The sequence below is a fragment of the Serinus canaria genome, chromosome 10, assembly GCF_022539315.1.
Source record: "Serinus canaria isolate serCan28SL12 chromosome 10, serCan2020, whole genome shotgun sequence".
NCBI lineage: Eukaryota > Metazoa > Chordata > Aves > Passeriformes > Fringillidae > Serinus > Serinus canaria.
Window position 1 is genome coordinate 14,416,724 of NC_066324.1, and position 23,875 is coordinate 14,440,598.

The following is a 23,875-nucleotide window of genomic DNA, read 5'->3' on the forward strand; positions in this document are numbered from 1 at the left end:
TTTTTTCTGTCATTTCCACCTATTTTTAAAACATCAGAAACATTCTGTTGTCTGTTCCTGGTGTTGAATCTCACATGCTGGATCATGGAATATTATTAATATTATTTCTGCAGTGGTAATAACTGTTTACACAGCATTTTCTGCTTAATTGGGAATATGTGCTGTAAGCTGAGTAAAAACCATTTTACTGTATAAAAAGGTCTATTGCTGACCACTGGAGAAGTGAAGGGTAATTGCACTGGCCTATTCCTTTCATGGTGAAAAGGAAGTTGCGTGGGAAAGAGGCATCAGGAATTCCAATCTTTTATGTCACAAATCACGTGCACTGACTATTTCTTCATCTTTCTTTTACTTGAACAACCTTTTTCATTTTGACAACTTTCACTTTTTCACGTTGACAACTTTTTGTTTGGCTTTTTATTCCTAAACAAACCTCCCCAAACTTCTTAATTCCCTCTACTACATTCTTCAAGATCAACACTGGCTGCAGCTCCAGCCCACCTGTGGGTGATTAGGGGTAGTCCTTGGCCAGCAGTGGCAGTCTTCATTTCAGTGTCCCTGCAGAAGAACCAGGATGGCTTTTTTAAGTAACTGATTTTTATCCTCACCACTAAGATTGCAAAATTCAATTTTGTCTGCATGACTAAGAAGCCCTGAGCCACCTTTAACAGAAAAGCATAGCTTTAACCTTGGAGAGGATATTTCCAATAGACCCCCCTCACTGACTTACTGTGGGAAGACTGAGAGGTCACTGTGGTGCTCTCAGGGCTGCAGGTGAGTAGAGCTGAAGCAGACACTGCTCTGGCCTCTCCTGCAGGCTGCTCACACAGAGAGCTGCTGTGCACCAGCACCATGAGCAGGGATGGAAGTGCAGCCTTTTCACTACTCTCCGTGACTTTTGAGGATCTTGGATTCATCCTGCCATTATGGACATAGCAGCCATCTTCTGTCCCCTGGCCAGTTTATGAGTGCTTAACTCACCCTCCAGCCTATCGTCTCAGTACTAACTAAGCCTGTAGGAATTCAGGCTTTTTCAGCTGATAGTTTAGTGAGATCAGGGCATGACCCTAAAAAGGAACAGGAAGAAAACCCCAAGCAGTGTGAAGCAAAAGTTGAACATAACAGGATTTTAAATGAGGCAGAGGGGAATGTCAGTAGGCACAGGTAATTTTACACTGTGGATCAGAAAATGTTGAGAATGTTTAATGAGCAAGTGCTGAGACAATAAGAGCTAATGAACTGACTAACCTGCTGGTTCCAGTAGGATGACATTCAAGCACACAAAAGTGAAAATCACATAAAGTAAAGAAAGTGTCTTGCATGTTCTCACTGGCTGTCAGAGTGTTGTTAACTTCAGACTACAGTTATTAGCTTCAGTTTTGCTAGAGGGTGCTAATCAGGAACATAGTATTGTGGTGTAACAAGTGTTGTCTTAAAATGTTCTTACAAAGTCTTTATTAAGGTTGAAAGCAATTAAAGTCCAGTTCAAAGAGCCATAACTTTTTCTGTAATTTAGGTGAGATTCAACCACATAAAAATAAAGAATCTAAATTTGAAGTGCAGAAATTACAGCTCATAGATTTTAGTCAGGAGATCACCTTAGGCTAGTCCCTGGGAAGTATGTGTTTCCTGCTAGGGGCTGCACATCACTGCATGCCACTCTCTAGGCATGCAGCTTTATTTTAGTTCATTTTCTCCTTGCAGTTGCCCAGTAGCTTTTCTAGTGTGGATGCTACATGTGCTGAAATCCATTTGAAAGTCTACAGATGTCATTACAGAGCTTATAATGTCGAGGCTAACACCTTTCACAAAGCATTATCAAGTTTCTCTCTCTTTTTATATATTCTGAGGAGCACAGGGTAAGGGAAGGATAATTTGAGACTCTGGTAACTGTGTTTCCAAAGGTGATCAGTCTGATGGATTGTATAAATTGAAAAAACAGACAAAACCAGGAGTGGGAACGGGAAGAATGGAGACAGTGCAATTTCCTTCAAAGACTTGCAGAAGTTATTACCTCTATCTTCAAAAAAATGATTCAAGAACTATTCAAGTCTCCTGATGTCAGCTACTTTCCTTTCATTACCTGTTCTACCACAAAATAACATGACAAGCAGTCCAGTAGCAATTTGCCATCTGTCCTCTCTGCAGTTATGGATAGAGATGACCAAAGCAGCCTCCACCCGCCTCCCACTGTGCCAAGGGAACCTAACTCTCCATTAGCAGGGCCATTTGGCCAGTACTGCCTGAATAGCAAGTAAATTAAAGCAGCTGGTATGGAGGAAAACCCACACCAATCCCAACCTGATACAGTGTATGGTCTCATTCTCTGTTGGGAAGACTCTCCAACATGTGAAGCCATTTTTCTTCCCTCCTCTATAGCAGAAAGTGTTTGTAACAGGAACTTCCTTGGTTTTGTGTTCAAAACACAGTGTTCTCTGAGTGTTTACAAAATGAAGTGACAAAAACTGGTGAAGTTCTTTGAAGCATTTCAAGCCCACCCCATCATTTTACAGTGAGGTACTGCCCAACTCTGTTGAAAAGAGTGCTCATGTAGTTTGCTGTGAAGCTTTTAAAACAGTGTCCAAAATACTCTCCTAAGCAGGGAGAAACCCTGCAGGATGTCTCCTGCCCCACCTTCTACCAGCTTCACTTGGGCCACAGAGAGTGACATACCCTCTAAAATCAGAACCTTTCCTTTAGTGATGGATGAGTCAATCCAATAATGAGTAAAACATTGGAAACTGTTTGTTCCAATAAACAGCATTAAAAACTCAAAACACTGCCATAAACCAAGCCTCGGCAGGCAGTAAAGTTTTTATATCTGAGGAGCAATGGCAGGATTTATGATTCAAACACTGATGGAACCTTAAATATAGTGATCCAAGTGGAAATCACTTAGTTCATATGTAACCCTCTTTCAGGCTCTAAATGCTTCAAATAACAGAAAGAAATACCATGAGAACAGCATGGGCCATCTTCACTCAGGGCTTGTCTTCACAGTACAAGTCATGTTTGAGTCAGTGCTCTCAGAACAGGCTCTTGGAGCTAGGTTTGAGTGAAAGATCACATTTCAGAATAACTCCTGGCTTTCAGAATATGCTTGCAGAGTGTCCTGCATGCCAACCTGTAGTGGCTCTGCCATGTGCCTGGCAGAGGCAGGCAGCTGAATCATGCTGCCAGCAGCACAGCTGCTTTAAAAGTCTGCTGTCCCCCTCAGTTCTGCTACTTTGAGTGCTCAGTGGCAGCTCTCTGGCCTGGGTCTGTGATGTGCACTGATGGTAGAGCTCCTTCCTGCCACTCCGAAAATAGTTCCCATGCCTGTGCTGTGGGCTCAGGCCCTCCCAGCAGATCCTCACAGCACAGCATCAGCTCAAGCACCAGCAACAGCCCAGCTTCAGTACAATCCCTGGCTGCTGAAAAGGACTTTTTGAAACATCACTAATTTAAAGCTGGGGCCATTCATGAGTAGAAAGAGATCACACTGGGAATTTAACTCAGGATTTAACCATGCCATTCAGCTAATAGTCCTGAAACAGGCTTCCTGCAACATAATGGATTCTGAATTGCTCTGCACCTCTGAGTAGCCAGTAATAGCTGTGCAGAGAAACCACCCAGCAGTGGTGCTCTCAGCTTTGCTCAGGTGCTGAGCCAGGACACTGCATTATAGGAACTTGTCATGTTCACCTGGGACAGCACACAGAGCTTTCTGAACTTTGGAGGACAAGTTATCATTGGAAGTATTTCCATCTCACATAAAATTGCCTGTGATGACTAGGAACATGTAGATTTTACACACCCTGAGCTGGCAACCCTTCTCAATAGACTTTAGTTCTGGTGAGATGAAAGACCTCTTAAAGATTGTTTCTTCATTCATGAATTAAAGATCCCATGCAGACTAGTTTTGTAGTGCTCTAACATTATAAGCAGGCTGAGAGAGGTTCCAAATTGATGTTTGTAGGGCTAGAGAATAACAGCTACTAGAGCAAGTTAATTACTGCTTTGCCTGGCTGACATCTTCAGCAATGCCTTCACCATGCAGATTCAGTGGAGCTTAATAATGGATTTCTGAAACCAAATGCTTAGAGACCTGTTTTCCCAGGATGCCATTTAAATGAGTTGCCCACTTGAGATAGTTTTAAAAAAGGTTCATGGAGGCGATGAAGCAGAAAATAGAGAGGAAAAGTGCTGAATGACTAGCTGTTGTCTGTGATTATTTATATTTTTTATGCTTTTTGTTTCAAAGCAAGGTAGGAGTGTGCATGATGGTAGACTTTATTCATGCACATTGCCATCTTTATTTAAAATCTTTCTATGTTGTACATTTAGTTGTGATCACACACAGCCTAGTAACACTTTCATACATTTACTGATGCTGCTCCTCAAAAGGTTTCTCTTGCTTTAAAAATGCCACTGTCCCTTGCAGGGTATTTGATTTTACATGCTGTGTAACTTCCTACTAATGTACTGATCTAAAATGGTTGCAATGAAAGGTTTCTCAGGAGTTCTTTTTGGTTAGTAGTTCACAAAACGAGAACAGAAGAGGAAAGTTTACCTTTAGTAAAGTGTGTAATTAAAAAGGGGGTTTTTATAGTATGAAATGTGATTAACATTTTTGGCCATTTTTTGGCATTTAAGTTCAAGAGTGACAGATTTAAGTTCAGAGGTCTAGACATAGGAACAACTCTGGCAGTTGAGGCTGTACGTGTGACTGAATTTCCTATGACACTTTCTCAGACTGTAAATGGAGCTTTGGCTGGTGTTGGGACAGGGATTGTGTGCTCAGAGTGGAAAATGTGCAATACTGACTGCATATATAGTATGTTCCATTAGCTTCACACAAGCCAGGTGGATGCTGATATGGTACCTCCACAGAAAAAGGTCACTGATATTTTCCTGTGTCTGAGCAGTGAAGAATTTAAGTCTACAACTTCAGCATTAATATTAAGATGCCTGCTGTGTCACCTGAACTTACATCAGTCACAGGAGTGCAGGGGAAAGGCCTTCACAGAATAATAATACCCTGCCCTGACAAGTTTTCTGGTAAAGCTGATGCAGCACATTTTGTAGAGCTCCACTGACCCAAGTGGTGCCACTTGCCTGTTAAGAAGCTCCTCAGAATGGCCCCAACACCCCTCACCTGAGCTCAGCCACACTTTGCTCATTGTTTTTCTACTGCCTGCCTATTCTACTGTCTGCTGGGTAAGATTAATTTGTGAGAGGGCTGCTCCTAAGAAAGGTGGTACAGGCAGCCCCTGCTGTAATCTGCCTTGCTTTTGGAGACTCTTTATGAAAGAAGGAGCCCCAGGGAAGAGTCTGGCACAAGGATATCCCCAGGAGACAGTTTAACTGATTGCAGTAATATGAAATTGAAATTAAAAAGTTCCTGTGAAAACTTCCATTCCAATAAGTGAGTGGCAACAATTCCCATTGCTTTGAAAGGTACTTTAGCACAACTGGTTATTTTATAATAGCCAAATGTATTTAATGATATTATTTTATCTAAATAATACTAAACTGTGGTTTGTTTTTCTTCTTCTTCCTCTCCTCCTTCCCTCTAGGATGAAAAGAATCAAGTATTAACAACAAATATTTGGCTACAAATGGTAAGTTTTAAAACAAAGTATGTTTGTTTTTCCCCTCCAGTTTTAGAGTTTAATCTGGTAAGGAGTTTTTAACTGTCTATTAATGGTGTTCTAGACAAATTCAAAGCAAAGCTTAAGGCAAGCATATGTCATTCTATTATTCTAAATGATCTGAAAAAAGTTTTTACCTGAAATCCCTCTCCATTGCATTCCTTGATATACATGTGTGTATAATCAGCAACATATCTTAAATATTAATCTTAAATGAATTTTATGATACAACATATCTTAAATGTATTTTGTGTAATTATCCCCAAAATACTTAAATACAAAAAGTAACTTGAGAGAAAGGGGAATATAAATCTAGTATTTATACAGACAGACTATTTCATCTGACCACTATCTCCATGGCAATACTGTTCAGCATCAAAAATCTAAAACTTGATCTAAGATATAGCAGGAACCTTGCTTAATCACACAGATTGGTACTAACCAAAGCACCCTGAGCTCTTTGCTATTTTAATCCAAATTAAAGGTGCTTCAGCTCCTTTAGCAGTAGCTCTAAAGTTAAAGTAAAATGAAGCAGATCATGCCCTGCTGGATGGGTGAGCACTTTGTACACAGGGCTAACAGAGCAACCAGAAATCTGTTTAACATGATCTCTAATGCAGCCATGACTATTAAATTTTCTGCTGCCCTTGGATTTACATCACTCAGCATCAGCCTGTGCTCCAGTGTCGTGGCCATGGGAACTCCTGATGTAAGCTGGGATAGGAAATGATTGGATATGTTGATATCCAGGATGCCTTCAGCTGGCAGTGAATGCAGCCTGCCAGTCCTGGCCCTGCCACCACGAGTGTGAGTGCCCTGCTCTGGCAGCTCCTCAGGATGAGTCACCCAAAGCCACCAGAGCCACGGCTTTCAGTGCCTTAAACCCACACAGTTTATTTGCTTACATTGACAGCCTTTGGAAAAAAACCCAGATGTATCCTGGCATCTCAGGACTTCCACATTACACAAAGATGAAGTGGTAAAAAAATTAGTGACATTTGTCAACCAAGAAGTTCATGTAAAGCAGCTTACTGGGAAAATGCATGTAAAACTTCTGAAAAAAATAGAAGAAGCAGTTGATCAGTTGATAGAAGCTGTGTATAGATGGCTGTGAGCAACACATGTATCTTAGCTAGAGAACTGTGAAACCAAGAACTATGAACAGAGCCAAGTAATTGAAGATTACCATAAAAAACTATTTTCTGTAAAGCTAAAGGAAAAAAAAACCAGTGCACAACTCAGATCTTTTGTCTGGTTTTGTTACAAACTCATTGTAAAAAATGAATGAGATAAATATAGAAGCAGAGGCCAAAAATAAATACAGTAAATACTTCACAAAAGCTGCATGATGAATGCTATTCGTTGTGTTGAATGCATCAAAATGGTCATTTATGCTGTTGTAAAGGTACAGGACTGTATTTGAATACCTACAGCATGAGGCTCACTGGTAACTTGGTGTATCAAATCAAAACTTGCCTGTGACAGTAATACAAGGAATTCCATAGACCAGTTTGATGTGAATACCCCATGAGAATGACCAATAACATTTATCTCTACAATACCCACTGGCAATTTTTCCTGACCTTAATGTCTATCAAACATTTTGACAAGGACCACTAGATACAAGGGGTAAGTGTTGTACATTTGCTCACTCATTTAAAAGTTTACATTTAAGAAATAAACATTTAGCATTGCAACTGCTTGGTAAATCTGGACAAGTCCTCACTGTAAGTTACATGATTCCTACAGCCAAGTGAAGTTAATGTAAACATAATAATGGAGAAAGCACATAATGAAGCAGAGAAAATTTGGTAAATTTTGTAAAATGAATTGAACTTTATTCCTTATATCGTTGGTGCTCAACAGAAACCACCCTACTACCATGACAAGTCATTTGCACAGGGAGGAGTGATGTACAACCTCAATTTCAGGAAAATGCAGCAGCTCATGCTGCTATTTGCCTGGAGTGCAGGAGGCAAGCAGCTTGCTGGGGCAGCCACAGTGCTCAGCTGGCTGCAGGCTGGGGCTCTGCTCTTGTTTCTCTGTGCTCCACCATATGTTTCAATGTCAGAGTGTAGGATTTAGCAGTGCTGAGCTCAGATCAAAGCCCTGCTGGTGCAACTGTGCCAGCCTGCCTGTGCCAGCAGCCAGGCCTGGGCTGAAAGGAGCACAGGCAGCCCCAGGGCAGCGGCCTCCAGTGCAGGAAGTGCCAGCCAGGGAGGAAACTTGTGGGACTGAGCAGTGCTATGGAGCAGCTGCCTCAGAGATTACCCAAAGCTAGGCCCCAGGAGCTGCCAAGACCTTCTGCTGGCATTACCCTTGTGCCATCACAGTCATCTTCTGTCAGCAGTGAATGCTGGCTGCTCTACCCCGTGCCTATTAGCAAGGTACTACAACCTGAGAATTTCCAACCACAGCAAACAAAGGTCCCTATGAAGATAAAGATAATGGAAGTTACTGTATGAATTATAAAAGCAGTTCAATCCCAAACTGGCACCTGAGGCAGTGTGAACAACAAAACTCAAGCACCCAAAATTCTAGGCTGTTATGTGCATGCAGTGTGAATTGAAAATCAGGGTTTTCTGAGTTCCATTGTTTCAGCCCATCCAGTCCCTAGAGAACTACAGTGGATGAGATGACCTAACTTACTTTTTGTGTGTCTGGCTTAGTACTGGACAGATCATTATCTGCAGTGGAACGTGTCAGAATACCCAGGAGTGAAGAATGTCCGTTTTCCTGATGGACTGATTTGGAAGCCCGATATTCTTCTCTATAACAGGTAGATATACTTTTCTTTGTGTGTGTTTGGGGGGATGGAGGGAAGATCATAGAATTATAGACTTGCAAAATATCCCTTGAAAACTCAACTGCTCCAGCTTTTCCTCGGAAAGGGAGTCTAGCTCTCTAGCACCCTGTCCAAATACAATGATAAGGCAAGGTAAATGACATAATCATCTCATCAAAATGCCTAGATTTTAAAATAATTTTCCAAAACTTTCTAAGTTTGGAATACTGGAAAATTACCAGTCTCCTTTTCACAGAAGAGAAGGACATATTTGCAAACACTTTGGGAACAACAATGTTGTCCCTACCACCATTCTAACTGAGTAGCTTTTATGAGATGATGTTCAATTGTATGGATAATGATAATTTCCTCTGAAACTTTTTGGTCTAAATGGTTACTGGTGAAATCAAATCACATGTTTGCCTGTCAGGATTTAGTTTGGGTTTCACTATAGAGAGGAGAGGTAATTGCCAGGAAGGATCTTTGCATTTTTCCATGTCCAGTTTTACTCTTATTCTCTCCTCCTGCTACAAAAATAGCTGAGATATTTGCTGTTCTCCTCAAACTGTTCTGAGTTGGGCCTATTTCAGGGACAGACAGATTGCCATCAATCCACTGCAGAACCTTTGGCTGACATTGAGAGATTCTTTGGCTGTACTGTTCCATGGTAGTTCCCATTGTGGAATTTATTTAGTTCAAAAAAAAAAAAAAACACTGAGAGCTGCCTGCTCTATAACAAGCTGCCTTTTCCTGCAGTTGTTGTGGGCTTGTGTGCTGTTGCCCAGGTACTGGAAAGAACTTACATCTGCCCTGCACATGGAGCACTGGCTCTAATGTGGTAGTCATGGTACATTGTTTTGCTGCCTGTGCAGATGGTGGCATTCTTTCCTTTGTTTCTCTGCCTATGTCTCTTACCAACACACCCTGCTGTGCTTATCAACCCGATCCCCCTTCCCACTTCAGGAGCTGCTCTTTGTTGAAACAAGACCTAGAGAATGGCTGTTTCCAATGGCAGCTGCAGTTTTCTCCCATTTGCCTTTTGGTGAGCACCTCAATGTTCAGTGCTGCAGCCACAGGTGCTGTTGCATTGTAATAATGGAATAACAGCACCAGAGGCAGCTTTTGCCAGGCACTGGGTACTTCTCTAGGGCCTGCATTGTGGCAGTGCTGTCCCAGAGGTACAGCTAACACTGAGGGATCTCTAGCTACCTTGGTTCCATAAATGACAGTGTTCTTGGGAGAATCTGACAAATGACACCTTCATTTCCATTGTCCTGAAGAACAACATGCTGTGTATACCATAAAACTGGTGCTCTACAACAGCAATTTAGTGATTTTCAAAAAAATGGAATATTGTCATATTAACAATATTCTTCCTCATATATATCACATACCTGGGAGAGACTTGCAATGTGCCTGATGATTTAGGCTTCTGTATTTAAGTATATCCAAAATGAAAGGGTAATAGTTTAGGAATTAGTCATATTAATATATGCATGCTAACTGTAGCTAGAGTGGTTTATAGAATGAGAAGGGTCACAATAACCTGGAAAACTGAAACCACAATTTTTCTGTTAATACAGGTTTTCAACTCTTCAGATTGTTAACTATGACTCAGTCATGAAATAATTATTCTACAGTTTCTCTATTACAAACACATATTTAATCCAAAAATCTTATGCAGAGTTTAGTCAGAGAGCAAAGCTATTTAAAATAAATTCTTATTCCTGTTTGAAATTACGTTGGGAATATTATGATGTTCCCTTCTAGTGACATGCCATTCTGAGATAGATGCTTTCCATTTCTATGCTTCACTAGGGACATGCATCTGCAGTTACAGAGAAATTAATGAACTATAAATTCACTTTCCATTTTAATGAATGCATGTTTCACTATGCCTTGAGTTCTTACACATCTTGCTACAGCCTAGTACAGAGAAACTGTGGCAGCTGTATTAAATTTTACACCCAGTCTATTGTGGGGAGAGCAGGGCCAGTTCACCTGGGGTTCTTCTGAGGAAAGAAAATCTAGGCCTTTGCACAAATTCCAGGATTGACTGTGTTAGTGTCATGTGGACTATCATCCACTTTTAACCACACTTATTAAAAGTGTTATTTCTGGTGGAGTTATTTTCCAAGTGGCCACATAGTGTTCAGTATTTCATGGAATAACAAAAATTCTGGAAGTATGTCTCATTTTAAGAGTTTCATTTTTCCAGTTTTATTAACATGAGGTTAGGTCCCAGTGAGATGCTATCTGCTAGGTCCAGCTTTGTCATCTCAATGTCCTGTAATCAATATCTGCTTACAAGTGGTTATACCCTGAAGAGGAAATGTAACAGAAATTATTTTCTATGATTCCATTACATTTCAGTCCAGTCTCTTCAAGCTACTTAGTACATTCCCAATAGAAGCAGTGCATTTCAGAAATGATTAGAAGCACAGCATGGAAAAACACATGCTCCTTTTTCAGAAACAAAGAATTTAATATTTGAATCTGACTACCACTGGATATTCTTTTAAGCATGTGCCTATGAAAGGCAAAGTCATGTGGCAATGAAATCAAGGTTCCTTGATCATTTGTGTTCTTGTGAAAATTCTATTTTTGCCAATTATCAGAAACAGCAGCAAGGTCTTAGAATCAGCTCCCTGGTGTTTAACTACTCTCCACTCCAGAGGAAGAGAAGAGAACCCAGCCCAGAAGTCATTAATTCCCACTTAACGAGTGATTTGTGTGGCACAGATAATTTTACATCCTAAATTTGACTACTTATTTGAATGCCATCATCTAACCCTTATTAATTTCAAGTCAAAGCAATTATTTGTCAAATACAGAACCTTGTTGGAGGACTTTAGGTCTGGTTTTCTAAGGAAATGAGATTCATGCACCACTGTGCCTGCACATCTGAGTGAAAGTGTGTGTGATCTTGCTGCCCTTCTCCCCAGTATCCTCTACCAAACTTGGCAATGCAATCAGTAGAGATCTTTGCAGCACCAGTTTCTTACAAATATCACAAAAACAGGCAGCCAAGATGTGGAAGGAGAAGAATTAGAGCTCCAGCTGGAAGAGGAGCTGCAACACAAACTGGGAGAATGCAGCCATGAGCTGTGAAGCTGAAGGAGTGGCTTACACTGCTCAATGGCCTTAGAACTGAGCGCCTTTGCCCCTCAGGGTGCTAGAATCAGGTATCAAACATACACAATGCTGAGACTTTCTGCTTCTCTTTGAAGTTCACATTAAATACTTGCAAGTATTTTCAATATGTGCGAGCCTTCTGCTCACCACAGGAAAAAGTGCAACTCCAGATAGGCAAGTAATTATTTGGATTTAGCTTTTTCTTGTCTGCAAATTTCACAATGCATCTCAGATATTTTTTAAAATCTAAGTTATTCAAGTACATAAGAGGGGAATAAAATGCCAATTAAAAACATCTAAAATAACAGTTGCTTTATTTTAGCTTCTGAGACACAAAATTTGCATCAGACTACATCAAATATTAAATTCCTCTTTAAAAAAAAAAGAAAATTTCAATAAGGATTTTCCTGCTAAGAAACACCTTTTAATATACTTGATTTTCTCCTAGAGCTATGAGTATTTCACTTTATGACCATCTCAGATTTTTACTCGGTTTTTCTGATGATGTCTTAAAAGGTGATTAGAAAATGATGAGATACTAAACCACTAATAGGCAAAGAGACATTAGAGACTTGTAGTGTTCCAATCAATCTGGAGATGCACAGGTTTTGAAGTCCAGATTGCTGCAAGCATCCAGAGCCTGAAGCTTGTGTGTCTCCCCTGCCCTGCCCAGTATAGGTGGCTCTGCACTTGCCTCATGTGCCAACCCACCCCACCAGGTGACAGCCTGGAGACAACAGTACAACCAATCGTAGCTTGTGTCTCATGTAGATAGTCCTTAAAATGTTAATGCTTGGTAAATTCCTGGGACATAGTGCCAGACAGAATTGAGATATTCCTTGGCAGTAGATGCAAATTCATAATTTGGAGCACTCTCCAAATGTCATTGTGATTCTTTTTCTAGAGACTTGCTGTCTAGAGACAGCACACCAGAGCAGTGCTGGCCATGTCATTACACTGATTCCTTGAACAGGGCTGCTTTTCCTTCTTGTCTGAACGCAGTTTGTGGGGTCTGAGGTAGATAATGAAGGCTGGAGCTGCATTAAAGGGTCTCATGTATGAAATGTTGTAATAATGGTCACCCATACAAAGAGGTAGGAAGACACAGAGATTGTGTCTCTCAATATTCATTCATCTCCTCAATATTCATTAGATGCTGTTAACACAGACACCAAGAGAACACATTTCCCTGTACAGTTGCTTGAGAAGTTTTTAAAAAGTGCTCACTTTCCAAAAGGAAATCAATAGAGCCAAGGCACTATAATGAATCTAATGGGCAGGTGAGTGGCAAGAATGAGGTGGCTGACCTTCCCTTACAGCTCTTAATCAGGAGCAAACCCAGAAGTATCAGGCCAGTTACTCTGAGGCCACAGAAAACTGATGGCAGGAGAAAAGCTGTCAAGTTTTGGAGGTGACATAGTCCTTTTATGAGAACAGATTTGTTTCAGACATTCTTCAGCCAGTCAAAGAGCAAATAACCCATTTTGTTTTTCCCCTGTTCTAGTGCTGATGAAAGATTTGATGCTACTTTTCACACTAATGTTTTAGTCAATTCTTCAGGACATTGCCAATACCTGCCACCAGGTAGGCTGTTTCCATGTCATGAATTTTGGTAGATTACTTGTGTATGGTGTGGTTTCAAATTTGCCATAAATTCTCTTACATTTCATTTGTTTAGCTAGTGTCATCTGATAGATGTAAGCCTACATGCATTATGGTTATATGGTTAACACCTTTGCATAAAAACTATCATACAAGACACATGTTTTATTACAATTATGGAAATTCTTCTGTCCTAATGCACAATTTCAGAAGCTGGGAAATCTTTACTATAAAAAGATGCTGTTTATTAAAGTAATGTTAATGCCTCAGTAAATTTTTATTTCATTATTTTAGTGTTTCTTTTATTAATATGTTAACTTTACAGTAAGATGCTTAGCAACATCTTGGATGTATTTCTATTTGAAATTATTCAGTGAATGCTTCATCAAAACAATTTTTAGTCTGGATGCACAGCAGTGGAGCACTGTTTCTCTTCCCCAACTCAATTAGCATAATCATTAGGATTAACTCTTCCTAGCATCTGAATTTTGCAAACTACAGCACTAGAGCAAATGCTTTCCAGACAAATTAGGTTTTATGCCTAAGATGTCCAGAGGGTTTCAGGGGTTTGCTTCTTGATTTAAGATGCTCTCTTAAGATATTCCATTTGGTGGAGGTTTTTCAGTTCAGTTCTGAAAGCTGCTGAAGGACAGAGTCTGACTCAACAAGTGAAAAAGAAGCTCACTTTCCTCAGTAAATCAATATCATCTAAATCTAATAAAACAGCAAATAAATATTTCAGGATTTCTTATATTTCAAGATTTCTTACTTAAGTCAGTAAAAGAAATAGAAACAGATTACATATTCTGCTTCATTTCTTCCTGAAATACAGTATCTAGAAATCTGAGTTCTTATCTGAATATTCTTCCACTATGTGCCAAAATGGAAGAGTATCTTTAAAACACAGTAAATAACATCAACACATTAATGGTACAGTTCTTTCACTTCTCTATGACTGACTTTTGCTCTTTACATGTCAAGACAGGACTGAAATGAAAGATGCTTTAGAAATGAAAAACAGAAGGCACAATGTAGAACAAGTTCTAGTTACAAAATGTAAATGAAATTCTGTGGAACAAGCATTTAAATTTAGTGCTCTTGTTTCAAATCCACCTAGGCATATTTAAGAGCTCGTGCTACATAGATGTGCGCTGGTTTCCATTTGATGTTCAGAAATGTAACCTGAAGTTTGGATCCTGGACTTATGGGGGCTGGTCCTTGGACTTACAAATGCAAGAAGCAGATATATCTGGCTATATTTCAAATGGAGAATGGGATTTAGTAGGTAAGCTCTCCGTTCCCTATTTACACTGTGAACTTGCAGCCTTGTCTCCACTGCTGAAATGGATGGAGTAACAATTGGGAAATGAAGAGAGAAATTAAATTAATAAATTACATAGTCAGTGGCATTTGGAACTTTTGAGAACAGATCTCAGATGCAAATCAATGTAAAAAAAAAAAAAAGAAAGATAAATTTGCTCCTTGAGTTCTGTACGTATCTTTTATCTGATTTTCCTTTATCAGGTGACAAAAAGTGGGAATTAAGCTTAAGTAGTTTTACCAGTAGGAAAACTTGGAAAACTAAATTTATCCTTTTCAAAAATAAACACTATACCCTTCACAGTTTATTCACATTCATTTCTGGTTTTCTTCCTCTTTTCTTCTACACAGGAGTTCCTGGGAAGAGAACTGAGAGCTTTTATGAATGTTGTAAGGAACCCTACCCGGATGTAACCTTCACAGTTACCATGAGACGCAGGACTCTCTATTACGGACTCAACCTCCTCATTCCTTGTGTCCTGATATCTGCACTTGCCTTGCTGGTTTTCCTGCTTCCAGCAGACTCAGGAGAAAAAATCTCACTAGGTAAAGTATTACTAGGATATTGTAAATATGACTAAGATGAAAGAGATTGTCCTTTTAAAGCTCCTTTTTAAACAGTCTTAGGCATGAGGAATAGCTTGTGTGTCCTGGCTCACGGGCTATTTTTAGTGTTTGATGCTGAACCAGCAGAGGCATAAACAATTCCTGAGTACCTTCCTTAAGAAGCAGGCTTTCATTTTTTGACATTTATTTGCTGAATCTCACATTCATTAGATAAAGCTTGAGCTCACAAATACACATTTGAACACTTTATCACTGAATTCTTCTTAATACTACCTTTTAATATTGAATTGCATTAAGAACCTATGGTGTCTGCTCAGAAAGATTGATTCTAATTACTCCTATTTTACTTTTTATAGTGAATTTTAACTTAAGCAATGGTTTGTGAAACAAATCTGATTTTGAGTACTTGATCTTTAAGATGGAGTTTAACTATGTAAAGAAACCTTTGGTACCATACAAAATTCAAATTAACTGACTACTACTAAGTAAACATTGCTGTTTAAATGTAGAAAAATTGTCATTTTTCCAGAATATGGTTTAATTGAGGGGTAATAGCCTCCTTTATTAAGTTGTCCTTCACCTTAATTCTTTGTTCCTTAAACCTTTCCCACCTGACGATGATTCATTGTTTAAGTCTAGTTCTGAGAAAAGAGTTAAGTCTTTTTCCAGAAAGATGGGAACTCATCACTGAGCAACAGAAGTCAAACTCCAAAAATCAACAGTCCAGACTGCTTGGGCATAATCCCCTGCAGAACCCAACACTAATATCAAAGGATACCAAAGCCCATCCAAGGCAGCAAATCTGCTTTTGAGGAAATTATGTATCACACCACCTGTAGCTTCCATGACAATCGATCAAGTGTCACATGTCCAAATATTCAAGATTCACACCATGTTTCTAAAGCTAATACAGTGCAAGAATTGCTTTGATTTGCCTCAACTAATTAGCAAATGATGATAAAAGTTGAAGCATTACAAGGCTGTAAAAATATCCATGTCTGTGCAAGCATTGGCACGGGTTTGGCAGCACTGCACCCTGAAGTTGAGGCAGAAGGAAGGACAGAAGTACCATTAAGTACCACTAATGTGCTGGAGCAGGATTACAGTGGGATTGCATTTTGCAGAGAACATTCCTTCAGATTCATTTTGTTTCTCTCCCTTTTGTAATTACAAGCTACTGATTTGATTTCATACTTCACGTTTATCTTTCAGGTATAACAGTTTTATTGTCTCTCACTGTGTTCATGCTGCTTGTGGCTGAAATTATGCCAGCAACCTCTGACTCTGTGCCCTTAATTGGTAAGCTTTTAGTCACTTGGATTTTTTTAGCAAACAAGGTACAGTGACTTTGCACAAAGGCCAGCATTAAGGCAAATCACCAGCTGTAAAATGGATGACTGCAACTGAATTAGAAAAATATTGCCAATTGGTAAGAGCTCTGATGGGTGCTCTCTGCTCTGAATGAAATAAACAACCTATGTGTATTTGGGGAAAGAATAAGACAATCAATTTTCCATGGAAGAATTTGTTGCAGTTTTGACACAATTAGCCTGAATATGTTCTGTATTCCTAATTCCGATTAGGAAACTGGAACACATGAGCTAAATGTAATTAAATCTTCCCACTGTAATTGTTCAAACAAAAAGAGAAACTTTTCAAAACAAGTACTAGTCAGTTTATATAATAATGCTGAAATAAAATTAGAAGGCAGCCTGTGTCAAGGTTTCTTAAAAACGGCAGGTGCTCAGTTCCACAAAAACAACAGCTAAACACTGGCTATCCCCTCAAAATAACATCCAATATTTCTGCAGTTGAGCAATCTTTCACAAGTACCTAGAGCAGGTACTTGCTCTAGGTACTTGAAAAACATACAAAACTGGAAAAAAACCTAAATGCTATGAATGCATATATAAACACCCCTTATTTAAAGCTATATCAGCCAAAGAATGTTCCTGTAATTATTTCTTTATTTTGCAGCTCAGTATTTTGCCAGCACTATGATTATTGTTGGTCTTTCTGTTGTTGTCACTGTTATTGTTCTACAATACCACCATCATGATCCAGATGGAGGAAAAATGCCTAAATGGGTAAGGTTTGATTTTCCTTCACTATCTATGGCATAAATGTCCAGCTCAGGGATGTAATAGAATAGCTAGTGGCCCATGATTACCTCCTACTTTTAAAAACATATAAATCCTTCCCAGACATTTTGTTTGGAAAAGCAGTTTCACCAGAAATGAGGTGTCCAGATATGTTCCATGTGGTTGGTTTCTTAAAAAACGTTTGTGTGCAGAGAGAATGAATATACCTCCACTAACTTCTCACGTCCTTCAAAACAGCTACATGCAACTCAGGATTTTATTAAAACGTAAATATAGAAATGAAGGTGATTTTCAAATAACCTCCAGATGTTAGAAGTGGACTAGGTAGAAGAATAGAGTAAGGTGCTGATGGAGAGGAGAAATGCATGAAATACTCTACTCTCAAGGTGCAGCTGTGCAGCTGCTGCATCCTTAGCTGCTGCCCAAACAGAAACATGCATAGCCTAAAAAGTATCTGTTAAAGACAGCTGTTAAAGTGGAATTTTCTCTGAAAATCCTGATATTTATATCTCTTTTCAAGACCATCCGTAAAGTCCAAAGTATTAAAGTATTTTTTTCTAAGACATAAGACTTTTAAAATGTCTTTCTATGGGGGTGGGTTTTACAGAGAACATTGTGCTGATATTAGATTGCTACACACTGCTGTCATCAGCTAAATGTCCCCCTCCTCTGACTTCACCCAGCTTACGGCAGCATCAGGCCTTTCTTCTTTTTTCTCTCTAGAACAATGAGATATTATTATCCTTACTAGCTGGAAAAATGTGCATACAGCAGCACCCTGAGGACAAGAGATAATGAGGTATTCCCTGGCTTGTCCTGGGGTGGTGACTTTAAAATAAATTTCAGTGAAGAGAATTAAAGGTAGATCTCTTCAGACGTGTGTTTGATGACCTAAAGGGGATAATGTTTAGTACTGAGCCAAACAGTATCCTCAGAAAACAGAGGACTCGAGGGTGAGGAGTGAGCTGGACTGCTGAGAAGCTGAAGTCCAACAGACATTATTTGGACACTGGTGAATTTTGGATAAGGCCCTCAAGTAACAGAATATTATCCTTCTTGGTGGAGCTTGATAGTGTTTAAAAAGTAACAGGGCAAGATCTCTCTCCAGCAGGGATATTTGCATGCATCTACTCTGAGTAGCAATCCATGTCAGAATAAATGGGCCAAATCTAATATTAATAACAGGAAAAAGTTTGCATAATATATGATACAATAATATTTAATTAGACCTCTGAAAAAGAAATGCTGGAATGAGCTCTTAAAATCTGATTTAAATAAATTACAGAAGATTTCATTTGAAGTGGAACAGTCTCTGGCTTTCCTGCATTTTCTGTAAGGCTGGATTAAGGCAATGTAGAAAACAGTAAAATGATATACACAGATTAAATCTGTAAAGTTTTTTTTTTAAAAAAAAAAGTAATTTTTCCATATTTTCTTCATGTTATATCCAGATTTCTTTTCTAAAATCTGCAACACAGAGCCATAACATTTCAAAGCTTGGTGGTCCAGTCCTGTCCAAAATCTGTTTCAGCAGCCCCACCCAAAGAGTAATAGATATGAATTTAATATTAGAGCACAAATAAGAGAAAAAGAATTGTAACTTCATTGACTACCATCCAAAGCAGTGTTATTAAGACTATTAAAAAGTAACTCTTAGTCAGTAAGAGTTTGGTTTGGTTTTGCCTAACTCATGGCTTTTAGTAAAGGTGGAAAAGGCTGCCATGTCACTGTTCACGTGTCAGGAAGAATCAACGCTGTGGACACTCCCATCAGAGGAGAGGGGAGTCCCAGTACTGACAGCCTGAGGCAATCATTATCACTGCTAGAATAAGAAAAGAACCCCAGTGATTGGTAAATGAATCAACTGGAAAACTCCAGCAGCATTTTCTAGAATGCAGTGCAGGCTAAGCAGACACCAGGGGCCAGTCACCCCAGCTGCCTGAATACCTGCAGCACCAGAGACAGCGGCTGTGTGAAGAGATGCTTATCCACAAAAATTTTCTTTCAGACAAGAATCATCCTTCTGAATTGGTGTGCTTGGTTTCTGAGGATGAAGAGACCGGGGGAAGAAAAAGTGCGTCCTGCCTGCCAACACAAGCAGCGGCGCTGCAGCCTGTCCAGTGTGGAGATGAACACTGTGAGTGGCCAGCAGGCCAGTAATGGCAACATGCTCTACATTGGCTTCAGGGGGCTGGAAGGGGTTCACTGCACACCCACCACTGACTCGGGTGTGATCTGTGGGAGGATGACCTGCTCACCAACAGATGAAGAAAACCTGCTGCACAGTGGGCACCCCTCTGAAGGTGACCCAGACTTGGCTAAGATTTTGGAAGAGGTCAGGTACATTGCAAACAGATTCAGAGACCAGGATGAAGAGGAAGCCATTTGCAATGAATGGAAATTTGCAGCCTCTGTAGTGGATCGGCTCTGTTTGATGGCCTTCTCAGTATTCACAATCATTTGTACAATTGGTATTTTAATGTCAGCACCAAACTTTGTAGAGGCTGTGTCTAAAGATTTTGCTTAATTCCTAACTAAAACCTGCTTCTCTGATTGGTATGTAGCAAATAAGAATGTGGGGTCTTTGATTGCTTGTTTTTAATGAGTATAATGCTTCTCATTGTCTGCTTTCTTTTGCCCCCCCGCCCTCTGGTCCTGAGTTCCTTTCAGAAGAATGGCACCATTTCAGAAGGGAAGCCAAGAGTTTCTCTCTGGGCTGTGTCTATGTAGCTCCTCTGAGCACTCTTTTGTGGAAAATGCCAAGTTGCTGCATGTCCCTTCAGAATGATGGGGTATTGAACCACCACCTCTTACACATGTTCAAACTGGCTGTTCCAAAACAAGATATAGGTAATGCCAGAAATGGCACTTCCTCCAGACTTTGTTATAAAGGATAGCACAGTCCATCTTATCTATTTGAATGAGTGATCACAGACATGTTTAAGAGAGGATTTAATCCAAATGGCTGCTCAAACAGAGAAAAGGGAGAAATGTCTTATGTAGCTCTTCAGCCCCTTACTTGCACCCTGTAACTCCCTCCATGCACTTTGCATACAACATATATGACTTTCAGGATTTTGAATTTGTATGAGGCACCAGAAACCTGAAAACTGAGAACACACCACATAATTTGTCCTTCATATCTTTCTGGATTTGACCTAGAAATCTGGCTTGAATTCTAAAACAGGCTTCACAGTAATTGTTGCAGCTTACTACTTGCTACTTCTTCCTTCTCCCCAGAACGGCATTCTTTCAAATAATAGCCATTTTAATTATGAAAAAGAAAAATGATTGATTTAAGACGCCTTTATCATCACTTGTTTAAAAAAAAACCCAACCCCCACACCTGTCTCTTTACTGTTAACTGGATTCCAGTGTGAAAAAGTATCTCCATGTCTTGTACAGGCTTAAGCATAAATGAAGAATCTAAAGCAAAAAAAGCCAGTAAATCCTGAGATCAACGTTTTCATTTAAAAATTAAAAGTTTGATCTGTTGTATGCTTAGCCTTTTATATAAGTCCTTCTGTTGAGTCACCATAACATTGTCTTTACAAGAAAACTGCACCTTTTCTGCTCACTCTACATCAGATGAGTACTAATGAATAATAAAGGTTCTTGCTTCTGATATAAACTATTAACTGTATAAATATATATTTATATACACACACTGCAGATACATTCAAGGAAAGGTAAAAACATACAAATTTTCCTAAGTCTAGACAGACTTCTGCAAAAGCAAAACAAGTAGTCAGCACTTTGTTAATTTTGGTTCTGAAATTCTCTTGTCAATATATGCTTAGTTTTGATGTCACTTTGATGTCTCAATGGAAAGAGCTGAGCTGAGAACATCAGGACCTGAAACTTTGTGTGTACATAAGAGCTGAGAATTAGTCTCTCACTGGCACACCAGTATTCCTAACCAGTGCTCTAAGTGGTACAAGATGTGTTGTGAGGATTAGTTTAGCACTGGTTCCATCCTCTGTCCTACAGAATCAAAATTTTTTGGCTGAGGCCTTCAGAGACACAAACTGAGGCCTGTGGTTGTACCATGTTTTTACTGTGAAATAAACTCAAGGCCTCAGTTTATCTCTTAAAATGGATTAAAATAAAGTTGCTGTAATGCTTATTCTCCCTAAGTAACAATTTCCTTCTCAGAGTCTGCTCCCTTGAAAGGAGGAGAATCAAATTTCATGGAAAGCAAGCCCAAAGTCACCCCAGGTACCACTCTTCACCTGACTGAACGCCTTGTAAAAGCACCTTTGCACCTGAGATAGGGCAGGAGGAGTGAAAGGCAGGCAGGATATTTCTCAGTTTGTGAATTCTGTTTTTCTGAAGGTGCATTCCAAATCTCTCACTTTAAAGACACAAGCAAAATATTCAAAGCCTTCTTGTAACTTCATCCTGAAACCATGTGTCAGAATTACTTGTGAAGAAGTTATGTTTTCAGGAACAACTATTACAATTAAGCCATGTAATAATTCCTGCAAATGGTTTCAAGTTATAGATTGCATATGAATGGGAAACTATGAGTGCAAACTCTGAAATGTGAGTTTGTTAATTTGTGAATAAGTGCACATATCATGTGGCATGTGCTCCTCTTCTGGGTAGTCCTAGGCTAGGCTTCCTGATGAGAATGTTTATTTGCATTGGTATTTTTTCCTGCTGCAAGTATCCCTAAATAGCTATGTAGAGTGTTCCATTTAGTCTTTATAAATTTTTGGGGTCCTCTTGGAGAACAGCTTTTCAAAGAGAAATGAAGACCGTTGAGGATTACCTTGCACAATGGAACATGACTATTGCACTCATAGTACCTGATGCATGTGGTATAGGAAGCATGAGAGTCCCCCTCTTGCCACCCAAATCCCTTGACAGTATCTGTGGAAATCATCTTTCTAAATACAGGAGGATGGAAAAAGCAAGCTACAATTTGACAGCAAACTTCATTTTCAGTGACAGACATGCCTACCCTCAAAAACTGGAGAGTTTGGCCTTACGTGAAATCCTGCCAGAGTCTGTCCCAGCAAGTTGGTAAAACTGTCAGAGAGCTGGGGTGCTGCTGAAGGGGCTGTGAGACACCAGCATTCTGCCCACACTGCCTTTATCATTGGCAGGGTCAATGCAAATGCACCAAGGGGACAAGGGAACCCTCATTTTCCTACTGTTGACACAAGCTGTAAACATTTGCTAACAAGTTAATTATACATTTTAAATGTAAGAGTGACTCCTCCATTATGTTACTTGGCACCTCTAAGTTAAATTTTCCTGTAACTGAGCTGAGCAAAATTGGTATAGTTCTTGTCAACTTGTGTGTGTCTTAAATATATTTGTGTATGTGCTAAACAATATTTTGATCTAAATGCTGTGAAAAAAATATTTATTTACAATTCTGGGCATAGAGATGGAAATTAAATACTGTATAGAGTATGTGTATATAATATTAAAGCCTACAAATTGATGGTAAAGATCTGTTATAATCTTAAAGAGTCCAGAGAGAAAATAAGAAGTGGTTCACCACAACTAAGCTATGACTCGCCTGACAAATTCAAAAGCTCACTCTAGAGCTCAGGTGTCATGTACAATACTATGTGTGAACAATGTATATTACTTTTTCTGTTTTTATATGGAAACATATTGAATATTTAAAAGATTTTTTAATATTTAAAAAATTATTTAGGTGTTAATGCCAAAAAGGTTCCAAACAAAAAAATTTAAAAACTTAGTTTTAAATACAGATAAATTATTTAAAAAGTATTTAAAATATTAAATTATTTTATATAGGAATTGATAATACTATGTAAGACTTTTTTTAAAAATTTCTTTAAATTCTCTTTACAGTCTCTAGCTGCAGGATGTAGTCTCAGTTCACCTGTGACAATTCAATTTTTCACCTTCTTTAACAAGGCAAGAAGGTTAACCAAAGCCCCAGACTTTCTTTCCTTTGTTTTACTATTTTTTACATTAAGAAACATTGCATAAAGGGCATTAGAAAAAGATGTTACATCTGTCAGGTACTGATTGTCATATAAGCAACTCAATGCCTTTTCAGTCCAGTACAAATAAAAGACTTAGATCAAGAGACTTTTGATTCTTTTTCATTTTGCCAACATGGAAATAACTCAAGTGGTAGAAAGCATGAAGAGCCATAAAAGGAAGAGAGATGTCTGTGACTATATCAATCTGGGATGACAGTGTTCTTTGATAATTATATATAAATTCATATCCTCCTGCCAACCAGTCCCACACCAAACATATTACTTCAGTCTTATATAAGCAATCAGAGTTAACTGAGAAGAACTGATATACCATGTAAATTTTGGACTGGCCTCAATGCCAGTACTAATTTATTTTTTGAAGTTTAACACAGACAAGAGAAAAAACAAATCCATACCAGCTGAATAAATTGTTGGTTTTGCCATTTTACTATTGAAAAAAATACCTAATCAGCAAAATATCCCTCAGATGCAAAAGGATGTGTCAGTGTACTTGCTCTCTACAAGGATACAGTGAGTACATGCTGCCTTTACCCATCAGCTAGCAAGATTTTATTTATTTTGATTAGGTAACAACATAAAATACTTGGGAATTACAGGTTGCAATACACAGCTCAATGGGTCTTTCCTTAAGACCATCAGAAACTGTCTTAAACTGGACTAAGCTGAAACCAGGTTAACAACAAGGACAGTGGTTGTATTCGCTCTTTGCTGAGTGCTTTTAAAACATGTAGAAGTTAA

At 39.0% G+C, this 23,875-nt stretch overlaps 1 protein-coding gene across 1 annotated transcript in view; it reads left to right on the forward strand.

Annotated features, from left to right (window-relative positions):
* CHRFAM7A (CHRNA7 (exons 5-10) and FAM7A (exons A-E) fusion) overlaps nucleotides 1-22,843 on the forward strand; it is a 35,692-nt gene extending 12,849 nt beyond the window's left edge. The window contains exons 3-10 of the mRNA XM_050978425.1: nucleotides 5,559-5,603; nucleotides 8,303-8,412; nucleotides 13,058-13,137; nucleotides 14,273-14,440; nucleotides 14,827-15,021; nucleotides 16,255-16,341; nucleotides 17,020-17,129; nucleotides 19,153-22,843. Of these exons, the coding sequence (XP_050834382.1) occupies nucleotides 5,559-5,603; nucleotides 8,303-8,412; nucleotides 13,058-13,137; nucleotides 14,273-14,440; nucleotides 14,827-15,021; nucleotides 16,255-16,341; nucleotides 17,020-17,129; nucleotides 19,153-19,671 (1,314 nt within the window). The 3' untranslated portion in view covers nucleotides 19,672-22,843. The remainder of the gene's footprint in view (nucleotides 1-5,558; nucleotides 5,604-8,302; nucleotides 8,413-13,057; nucleotides 13,138-14,272; nucleotides 14,441-14,826; nucleotides 15,022-16,254; nucleotides 16,342-17,019; nucleotides 17,130-19,152) is intronic.
* Nucleotides 22,844-23,875: the final 1,032 nt, after the last annotated feature.